At 32.9% G+C, this 11,517-nt stretch overlaps 1 protein-coding gene across 1 annotated transcript; it reads right to left on the reverse strand.

Annotated features, from left to right (window-relative positions):
• Positions 1-6,323: 6,323 nt before the first annotated feature.
• Positions 6,324-7,300, reverse strand: LOC131030356 (uncharacterized). Its single transcript, XM_057961129.2, has 3 exons — positions 6,916-7,300; positions 6,643-6,760; positions 6,324-6,492 (listed from the first exon to the last, which is right to left on the reverse strand). The coding sequence occupies exons 1-3, from the start codon at positions 7,298-7,300 to the stop codon at positions 6,324-6,326; spliced, it is 672 nt and encodes a 223-aa protein (XP_057817112.2).
• Positions 7,301-11,517: the final 4,217 nt, after the last annotated feature.

Raw genomic sequence — 11,517 nt, forward strand, 5'->3', positions numbered from 1 at the left:
CTACCCTGTCTTGGGGATTTTAGATTTATTGACATGGAATGAGAGCAATGTGTGTACCAAATTTAGGGATTTTAATGTTTCAATTGGTGCATTGGAAATTTTAAATTATAAAATTCAATTATTGTCCTAAGCTTTTCACCCTTCCATTGCTACCTACCTATCAAGAGAAGTTATCAGATTTGCAACAACATCAGATTTCATTGGGGTCTCCATCCCCAAATTGTCCCTGATGTGTTGCATTTATTTGTAAAGAATTAATGTTTGGCAGGTAAGTTCAAATTTCAAATGTGAGAATTTTTTGTGTAACCCCCAAAAATAGTATGTCAATAGGAAAAAGCAGCATAAAGAAGAAATTTTTTTGTGTGCTCTAAGTGATTTATAGTAGAGAAACAACAATTGTGTGTGAATAAAAAAATGATTGCTCCAAGTGAGCAGTTTATTGGAGAGCTCAGAGAAGCTCCAGATCTTGTTGGATGCAGGTCTAGATCATTACAAATCATTGTAAACAATTTGTAATCAATTTATTTTCTAAGTTTAGTTTATTTTTAGTTGTTCATTTCTAGTTTTAATAGAAAGAAACAAAGAATGTTGCATGTCTCCAGTTGTGTGTATGTTTGAATTTTATTTGTATTCCACTGTGCATTGCCAATGATTGGCAAACAATGTTGCAATCCTTGTATTCCATTTTATTTCTTTGTCCCATTTAAGGGATTCTAGATTTATTGACATGGTATCAGAGTATCGTGTGTTCCAAAATTTAGGCATTTTACTTTTTCAACTAAAAAGATGCATAATCATGTAATTTAATTTCTTATTAGTACTTTCCGTTAGGTTAGTACTATTGCAATCAATTGCACCCAATTTTCATTAACTAGTTATTATTGAATTGCCTTTTCACCAATTATATCTATGAATTTTTCCTTCCGATGTTTTTTTTTTATAATTTTTTAATAGTTAAGATGCATGATTTTTAAGTTATCAAATTACAGAAATTATTTTTCGTCAATATAATTGGCTCAAATAATTTGCACCTTATTATTCGATTTTTCGAATCCACTTTCTACATGAATTTTTTTTGGCAAATTTTCTAAACTTTTTGTAGGTGAAAATATTTTGATGCAAATTAATTGATTATTAATTAATTATGAAAATCTTGGTAGTTACCATTACAATGTAACAAAATTTTTACTTTTTAAGTAATTTATAAATAACATTATTCCCACCTAATTTAATAGTATTAAATTTTGAGAACATAACAACATTAAAACAATAGAATAATAACATAATATAATATAACACATTATTAAAATAGTCATAAAAATTATAAAATAGTAATATAATGTTTAAAATAACAATATTCTAATAATTAAAGTACTAATATTGATAATAATATTAAGTCAATAATATAATACATTAGTAATTAGAATAATAAAAAAAAAAAATCTAATAATTTTGACATTAATAATATAAAAGTAACATTTTTATAATACAAATGAAATATAAGATAAGATTATGCTTAATGTAAGATAATACAAAATAAAAATATTTAAAAATAATAATACAATGAATATTGAAAAAATAATATAATGAATATTAATACAATCTAATATAAATAAAAATTGTTCTCATTTCCTTTCATTTTCTACAACAAACATTTAAATTTTCTTTTCTACTATTTAGGTGTAATTTATGATTTGTTCACAAATCACATTCTCAAATAAACATTAAATTTTAGAAGGGTTATAGTATTCTTAATTGAAAATAAAATAAAATTAATTTAATATAATTAATTATGTGATTATTTTAATTAATCTCTTCTATTTGCTAATTGTTTGAAAAAAACATATTCCATTACTAGACAAATACGGTTAGGATTATAGTTCGATTAGGATTATATTTATAACTTAGTATTAGAGTTTAATTAGGAGTAGGGTTCAATTAGGGTTAGGACTATGATTCAATTAGTGTTTAATTGAATAAAATAAATTTTTGAGTTAGGGTTAAATTATGGTTATAGTTCAAATATGGTTAGGGTAAGGATTTAATTAGGGCAAGGGTTAGGTAAAGTTAAAAATTGGAGTTAGGGTTAAAGATCAATTAGATTCATATGTAAAAAAATTCATTTAGTGCTAGGGTTAAATTATTGTTAGAATTCAAAGAGGTTTGGAATGTAATTCATTTAAGATTAGAGTTATAATTGGAATTAGAGCCATGACTTTTATTAGAGTTAAAATAGGGTTAGGGTAAGGGTTAAGATAAGTACTCAATTTAGGTTAGGGATTATTATGTGTTCAATTTAGGATTCAATTAATTTATAATTAACATTCAATTAGTATTATAGTTAGGGTTCAAATAAGATTACAACTTAATTAGGGTTAGGATTCAATTAAAATTACATTACACAATTATTAATATCTTCTATTGCTAATTAATTGCAAAAAAACATAAACGACAAATATTAACCACTAGGTGGCACTTGTTTTCTAATACAACTAATGAAATTCTAATTATATTTGAAAATGTTTGAAACTATCTTCTTTACTTATAATTTAAAAAATTACTATTTGTATACAATATTGTAATAATTTTTTAAGCTTATTTAAATTGATTATATGTGAATATTATATATTCTTAACGATTTGGAGACAATGTTCTAACAAAAAAAAAACTCAAAATAATATTAACTATCTATTTATAATTTATGCATCTTTGTGATTTTGAATTTTTTGTATGGACAAAATATTCTAATTAAAATTAATGAATTCGATGAGGAAGTACAATCAAACATGTGTTTTGGTCACATGGAATTACATATGTAGACCAATGGAGATGATCACAATATGTGGAGAAGGAAAATATTTTTCTTCTATGTATCACTCCAATTGATAGTACTAGTAATTGTAGGGTTGAAATGTAAAATCACAAGTAATGAAAATTTGTGAAGAGATTAATTTTCCTAGAAATGACAGGTAATACAAATTTGTGAAGATGCAACCAATTTCTATAGAAAATTATCTAAGAAGATTATTTATGAAGATTGAAACATCAAAATGAATGTCCATTGATTTGATATTTCCATATACTGCATAAAACAAGAGAACAAAAATATTTTCTTTAGTTGGTCATTAATATATTCTCTAATTGACTCTCTATGATCATCTTATATTTAATGAATATATTACTAATCATTTTTATTAGATACAATTTCAAATTTGTAAAGTTTTTTGTTGAGCTAAATTTTGTTCAAAATATCTTCTTTTTTTTTTTTAAATTTAAAAAATTGTGTGAATTCATTATTCTTTAATTTTTCCAAGTTCTATTCATCATAAAAATCCTTCCAATCTACTCACATTTTTTACATTTGATAGTGCCAATAATCTTCTTTTTCTTAGATAAATTAAAAAAAAAAAAGATAATGATATATTATATCAAAATATTTAACATTCTTATTTTTTAATTTTTGATCTTATTCTAAAAAAGAAATATTTAAAGACAATGTTTTTTTCTTGTAAAATTTGGTATTGGGATATTAACAGGGATGCATAGCTTTGCCTTTTTAATATCTTCAATTTAAGATATTCAAAGGTGCAATAATCAATGTTATAAATCTAATTATTCTTTATTTATATTTTAGTTCAAATACAATTTAAAAAAGTTGTCGATAGTTTGAGGTAATTACCATACAAAAATATCAGCTATATATATTGACAACTCTTTTTTTTTTTTTAACATACTTCAATTTTAATTTTATTGAATTATTGATGACCTTCCTTTATACATTTCTATATTTAATTTAGTTTTATTTTTTTTATTCTTAATACAATCTTAAAATTATAATCATATTTTAAAAAAAATAAAAAAACTTTATTTTTCTCTTACATGAGTAAAATTATCTGTTTAATTTGTTTATACTTAGTCTTCTAAATAGATTTGTCAATTTGATTAACTGAGATTATTCTTAATTGTCTAAATAAAATTTTTCAATTTGATTTACAAGTTAATTCTATAAATTTATGCCTTCTCTTAATACCATTTGATATTTATTTATGTTTTGTTTTTTGGTAAGTGCTATCTTTATGGGGATAGCTCCCTATATTGATATCCAGAATAGATCAAATGATACATTGGAATACACTGCCAACCTTAGAACACATCAACCAAAATGGCAGTTCTTTCTTATTACATGCTGCAATTCATACTATCCATCCCCCATACTACTCCTCTAGATAGTACATTGAAACTATATCTACATATTTAAACCAGATTCCTATAGAAGAAAGCTATTCCTTTTCCCAACAACAATAACTTCCTGGCCTGATTAGCGGAAAAAAGTAGTTTTTCTTGAGAAGATCACTTTACAAAGTTTGCCAAACTCTTTCCTGTGGATGCATCTATGAAAAATCCCCCATATGACTGCAGTCGAGAACTTCTCCTCCTTATGGTTCTGATTTCCATCTTCTTCATCTTACGACCCCTCATCCTCATCTTCTGCTATGGATCTACCAAAGAACAAAGATAGTGGACGCTCAAGATTGCCCACTCCTATCTCGTATATTTGATCAGCGACCTTAGGCCAAAACGCTTGAGCAACCATTTCATTTTCCACCTGGAAGCCAACCTCTGTCGATGTCATTGCTTGCACTATAGCGTGAAAGAAAACACTGAACACTGTCCCATCATGGTAATGGCCCTCACCCAAATATGAATCCATGATCATCTCCAATGCCTAAAGCGTTCTGTCCTCTCCAATCATAAAAAGCTTCTGGTATTTCTCCTCCCGTGATTCCTCCTCACAAAGGAAACCAAAAGCCTTGAAAGCCATCTTCCCTCCCTCCTAAACTTGCTCCCTTGAATCATAATGAGTGTCGAGGGCTACCTTTAAAACAACCTTTTCTCCCGACTTCCAATCCCAATAAATGTCGCACCTTGAAGTTTCACTGCCAAATCTCTGCAAGAATCTACTTGAAATCCTCTATAACAGCCACACCCGCTTTGTCACCCTGGGAAAATCCCACAGAGTATATATATTGGGATTTGATCTTTTATCCAATTCCTTTCCTTGAAAGTGATGCACCCATCTGCTCTCTCTGAATCGACAATTTCCTGCAATTGTACCCATAGATCATCCCCCCCAAAATGACTTCATCTGTTTGACAGTCCTCTCCTCTATTTGCTAAAACATCTGATGCTTTGTTGCCTTCTCTATATATGTGAGCTAACTTATAGTTAGTAAGATGATCAAGCCTACTTTTAAGTTTTAATATTTTGGACCCATTGCTTCATCTTCCAACTGACTGCTTGCCCTTTACCAATTGCATTAATGCGGACCTGAGAGTCTCCTTCAATCTCCACCCTCAAAATACCTTTAGAGATACAAAGATTTATCCCCCTAAACACCGCTTCCATTTTTGCATTATTATTAGTTGAATTTCCCAAGTAGCCATATGTTGCCCACAAACAATGGCCATTTTCATCTCTTATGATACATCCAAAACCAGACTCTCTCAAGTTACCTCTAGCCACCCCGTCAAAGTTGAGCTTCACCGATCCTTCCCTGGATTTCAACCATTTTACTTTCATCCTTGCTTGCTTGGTACCAAGTGCAAAGCCTACTAGAATATGAAGAAGTTCCCATGCTTTTTGAATCTACTCATCCCATTTCGAGATGATGAGGAATTTTTTGCACCGAAGTTTTGCCACCACTACTTCACATATACTTCTCTTCATATCCTCAATAACATGATAAATCGAGTGGGTTTTTTCTCTAAATACGCGATTGTTTCTCTCTTTCCATATTTTACATACTATCATAGATGGGCCTACTATCCAAATCACCCCGAAAGAGAAGATTTCCCAAGATATGGCCATCCACTGAGGAAATCAAACAATTTCTGATATTTGACTGTCTGCCAACCGACCGATGATAAAAGCCAGTTCCAACACAAAGTGGCATACCAACATTAGAACAGCAAATGATTAGTGCTTTCCTCTGCTTTGACACATAAGGACAAACACTAAGTCCCTCAGTGCCAATCCTTTTAAGCCTTTCTCCCGTAAGTATACTCTCATGTAAGGAAGTCCACAAAAATGCTCCTACCCTTGGAGTGACCTTTTTATTCCAACAAAGACCTGTAGGCTATTTTGCGTACGTTCTTTTCTTCATGAGTTCATATCCGAGTTTGACACTATACTCCTCGGATGCAGCCGCACACTAGATAATCTCATCTTCATTCTCCCCCACCACAATCCTTCTATTATGAAGCACCTAACAGGCCCGCATCATTAATCCGCCACTTGACCACATCCCCCACCACTGCATTATCCTAGAAGTAGTTCACCATGGCCTTGCCAATACTATCCTCAAGGAGCAGAATTGCTTCTTTCTTCTCAATTATCTCCTCCAACACCACCCCACAATTCCAAGAATCCCGCCAAAACGCTTCTTTCCTTTCGTGGCCAACCTTCCATGATATGTGGTCTATAATGATATCTCTGCAATCCCACAAAAAATTCCAAATTAGTGAGCCCTTGTGAGAGTTGGCCATCGTGAGAATTCTCAAAGGTTCATCCGCATCGAGGTATTTATGTCTCATGATTCTACACCATAATTTCTTAGGTTGTTTGAACATTTTCCACAACAACTTGGCCCCTAAAATAGAATTCCGCAGTGCCAGGCTTCTGATACCCAGTCCCCCTTCTGCTTTATCAAAGTAGACCGTCTCCCAATTAACCAATGAAATTTTTTTTGGCTCCTTAGATCCTGACCACATGAACCTCTTAAATATACTTTCAATCTTCTGAGACGTGTGATTGTTAATCTTGAAACATGACATTGTGAAAATGGGCACTGAGGATATACAACTTTCAGCATGACAATCCTTCCTGCCTGAGACAACCAGGTATTCTTCCAACTACCCGCTTTATTATGGTATTTGTCTACCAGCTCGTCCCAATATCTACTTCTACCAATTCCTTCAAAGAGAGGAACTCCCAAATATTTGGTGGGAGAAGTTCCAACTTTGAATCCCAAAACTGACGCTATTCTCCTTTGCAACCCTTTACTAATATTAAAAAAGAATATTTCAGATTTGTCCATATTTATTGATTGACTGGAGGTCTCTGCATACATATCCAACGTTTTCCTGATCACCTGAGCTTCCCGAATAGAAGCTTCACCAAAGAAGATGGTATCATCTGCAAATTGAGAGTGAGAGACCAGTTCCAAGCCCTCATGAATCTCCACACCTTTCAGGTTTCTACTCCTACTGATTTTAATTAGCCAACTGAGCACCTCTGCCATTAACACAAACAAAAATGGGGATAGAGGGTATCCTTGTCGAAGACCATTATGTGATCCAAAAAAGCCAAAAAGATAACCGTTAACCATAATAGAGAATCTAGGGCCATTAATACATGCTTGCATAGTCTTAATCCATTCTTTAGAAAAAACAAATCTATCAAGAACTTAGATTAGGAAAGCCTAGGACACTCTATCGTAAGCCTTACTCACATCAAGTTTAATCGCCATGCCTCTAGCCTTGCTAACTTTGGCAGAGTGACATACCTCCGAAGTAAGAATTATGATGTCTACAATATCCCTACCAGGTGTGAATCCATTCTGTTCTTCCACCACAATAGAGGGAAGAATCTTTTTAAGTCTGTTGGCCAAATTCTTTGAATTTTTTTTGAAGATTGTGTTACAAAGGGAGATTAGTCTAAAATCTGACATATATTCGCACTCGGTCTTCTTAGGAATCAGCACTACCACCGTATTATTCATATTCCTCACAAATTGTTTACAAATTGTTTGTGGGCTCTAATATCTTCCATCAATCTGAATATGTCCTCTCCCACGAATCCCTAACATCGTTGGAAGAAGGTGGCAGGAAACCCGTCCGGGCCCAGAGCTTTATTCGGGTGCAATTGAAAAACGACCTCTTTAATCTCCTCCCTGGAAAATTTGGCATTTAACATTTCGTTGTCACTGTTGGAAACCAATTTAGGAATCCCTTCTAGCACCTTGTTCAGACGAGAATGATCACATGATACCTCATTGCACAACACCGATTTGAAATATCTCATAATTTTGTCATTGAGCTTTTCTAGCTCTGGTTCAACTCTTGCTTTTTCTGCGAATATATTTTTAAAGTGAGAAGCATTCCACTCTTTCAACTTATGCTTGATGAAATTCAATCTGCATTGAAACCGATAACTAAGGATGCCATTAAAGTGGATGCTCTCCTTCCACCAGCCTTCCAGATAACCCAGCAAAGAGGGATCACGCCACCACATTGTTTGAAACTTGAAATACCCTTTTCCTATTCGGTCTGGCAAATCTATCTTCAACAATATTGGAAAATGGTCAGATGCAGAACGGGGCAAAATTGAGGAGGAAAAAGAAATATCACTCTCTACCCACTCCTTAGAAATAAGAAATCGATCAAGCTTTTCCGAAATGTTAGTGAACCCTGCCCTCTTGTTGGTCCACGTGAATCTACCATTGTTGGGCTCAATGTCGCACAATTGAGAAGTTTGAACAAATTGGCCAAAATCGACCATCGCCTTACAATTCCTCACCAAGCCACCCGACTTCTCCGATAGATGAAGGATTTTATTGAAATCCCCCCCTACAATAGTTTCTTTGAGTCTCGAACTCATTATTACAATAGATAGATTTTTCCATAATTCTGCCTTTTCCTCTGGTTTAGTGGAACCATAAACATTGATCAGTAGAAAGTAAAGGTTCGAAATCATGAGTCTCCCCTTACCCGCTATCCAATGTTGATCTATCCCTATGACAGAGAGCTTAATGAAATTGGGATTCCACATAATCCCCAACCCCCCAGATTATCCGCAAGCCTCCTGAGAGATTCCCTCCCAAAATTTGCAATATCTCAAAAAACCTACACTACTGTCCTGGTTAAACTTCGTTTCTTGGATGAGTATGATCTCCGGAAACTCTTTCAACAATCCTCGTTTAACCAGTCCTCTCTTGTCAGATACCGAAAGACCCCTGACATTCCAAGATAAGACTCTCATTTCTTCCAAGGGAATTCTGACTCCCTTGGAAATTTCGAGGAAATCAAATATACTAAAACAAATCAAAAAAACCAAAAAAAAAAAAACCTTTCTCCACCACTTCATCCTCCCTTTACTGCTTATTAGTTCTTCCATTTCCAAAGCTTGCACCCATGTTTGGCCATTGACATACAGACAAATCTTCCTCGGTATTCTTCTGATCGCCACTATCTTCATTCTGGCATACACATATAAATCCCCATAAGATATATCTTCAACTACCTCCATCAAGGTTCCTAATGATCACTCGATTTTTGTTAGCGCACAATAAACTCCTTGTTCTGCCCGTGATTTACGGAGAACAAGAGTTGCATATGCATTGTGAATGTAAGCTAACTAAAGAGTTTTAAACTCCATCTACCTCATTATTTCAGTTTAACTGATCTACATCTTCAAAAATTTCATGCATCTCATGCATAATTTCTGCTCCTATGATCTATATATCATTTGTAATCATACAGATTTGTAATAATGAAAATGGTTTAATTGCTTTCATTTGTTCTTCCGATTTTCTCTGCAAGTTTTGCTTTTATTTCCCAGCTAGAACTTTTCTCTATTTTGCAGGGATAGCTACAAAATTTATCACGGTATCAGAGCCAGATTGCTAGGAAGAAGAAGCATTAACAATTATTTGCAGGCAGATTTTTGAAGATTAGCATCATCATGGAAGCTGACATAGATCTCTATTTCTAAATGCATGCATATTCTTCCCCTCATTTTTTGCATGCTCCTTGATTTTTTTTCTATATTGATTCTTTAAAATTGTATGCGCTTTGCAAGCACTACATGATGAAGATTTGGAAAATTTGGGGCTTTGTAAAAATTAAACTTTTAGAAAGTTTATATGGGGTTTTTCTTAATGCATTTAGTATAGGTTTCTTTCAATAAGTTTCCTAATAAAATAGAAGATTAATGTTGCTGTGCACTCTTCCTCCAATTGACAACCAAAATTATTCTTTTGTTCTACATTCTTGTCTACATGAGATTCCAATGTTGCAACTTTGTTTGCTCCTAGAGATTCTTTCTAGCAGGGTTCCTAACTACATGAGATTCCAGAGTCGCATCCTTGAGTGCTTCCAAAATTTCTTTCTAGTGGGACATTATTGAGCAATGGATAAACAATGGCATCATCCTAATCAGAGGACTTTTTGCAGTTCTTCAGCTTGGAGCACATTTCTGCATATTCATATCTTCATGTCTTCATATGATCAGTTTATGTATTCAGAGACCATGTACCTGTTTGTTCATCCATGCGAGCAATGCAGAATATGTACAATTGATTTTCAAAGTATCCCAAAGGTACTCATGCAGTGGTTTCTATGATTCTGTTCAATCATGTTGTAGTGTGGATTCATTTGCAGTTTTTCTTCATCAGCAATTGTAGCTTTCTTTTATAGTTAGAATAATGGTTAAGAGTTTTTCTCAATTGGGTTTTCTCCTTTCTTCTTTGTAATTGGGTTTCTGATCAGGCTTTGTTGCCTGGACCCATATCTCTCCTTAGTTAGACTTAAGGGGGAGTGTTAGCGCACAGTAAACTCCTTGTTCTGCCAGTGATTTACGGAGAACAAGAGTTGCATATGCATTATGAATGTACGCTAACTAAAGAGTTTTAAACTCCATCTACCTCATTATTTCAGTTTAACTGATCTACATCTTCAAAAGTTCATGCATCTCATGCATAATTTCTGCTCCTATGATCTATATATCATTTGTAATCATACAGATTTGTAATAATGAAAATGGTTTAATTGCTTTCATTTGGTCTTCTGATTTTCTTTGCAAGTTTTGCTTTTATTTCTCAGCTAGAACTTTTCTCTATTTTGTAGGGATAGCTGCAAAATTTATCAATTTTGTCAAGGCTTTCCTCATTCCAGTATTCAATGGGTAGATTGTATAATCTAATCCATATCGGGGATTCATATGGCGTGTAAACAACAGGTTAAAATTTGGTGTCCATAATTTGGCTCTGCAACTTTTCCATCACTCCATTGATATTTATTTATAAGTTTAAAACAAAGAAAAATTTGAATTATATCTTTATCTATAAGGTATACTTATATAGGAATATTATCATAATCTAAGAGAATAACTAAACACAAATAATTGAAAATATTTTAAATTGATATATAAAACTAATCTTTTATAATCAACATATTTTTACTTTATTTTGTGATAGAACCAACACTATACACTTGACTAAGTTTGCGGCATTTCACAATAATACAAAGCATATTGAGCTGCGATATCATCTCATTGAAAGTGTGCTTGAAGAGGGAAAATTGCGGGTTGAAAAGATTGACACTAAGGTGAGGTCGTACCAAGGGAGAAGTTTGATAATTGTAGGAGTTCTCTAAGTTGAAGTAGGGAGCATCTCTAAGCAGTTTTGTTGTAGTTTGGGTTGTCCCTCTACATTCTTTGGAGACTTTAAATACTTATGAT

The sequence above is a fragment of the Cryptomeria japonica genome, chromosome 2 (genome assembly GCF_030272615.1).
Source record: "Cryptomeria japonica chromosome 2, Sugi_1.0, whole genome shotgun sequence".
NCBI lineage: Eukaryota > Viridiplantae > Streptophyta > Pinopsida > Cupressales > Cupressaceae > Cryptomeria > Cryptomeria japonica.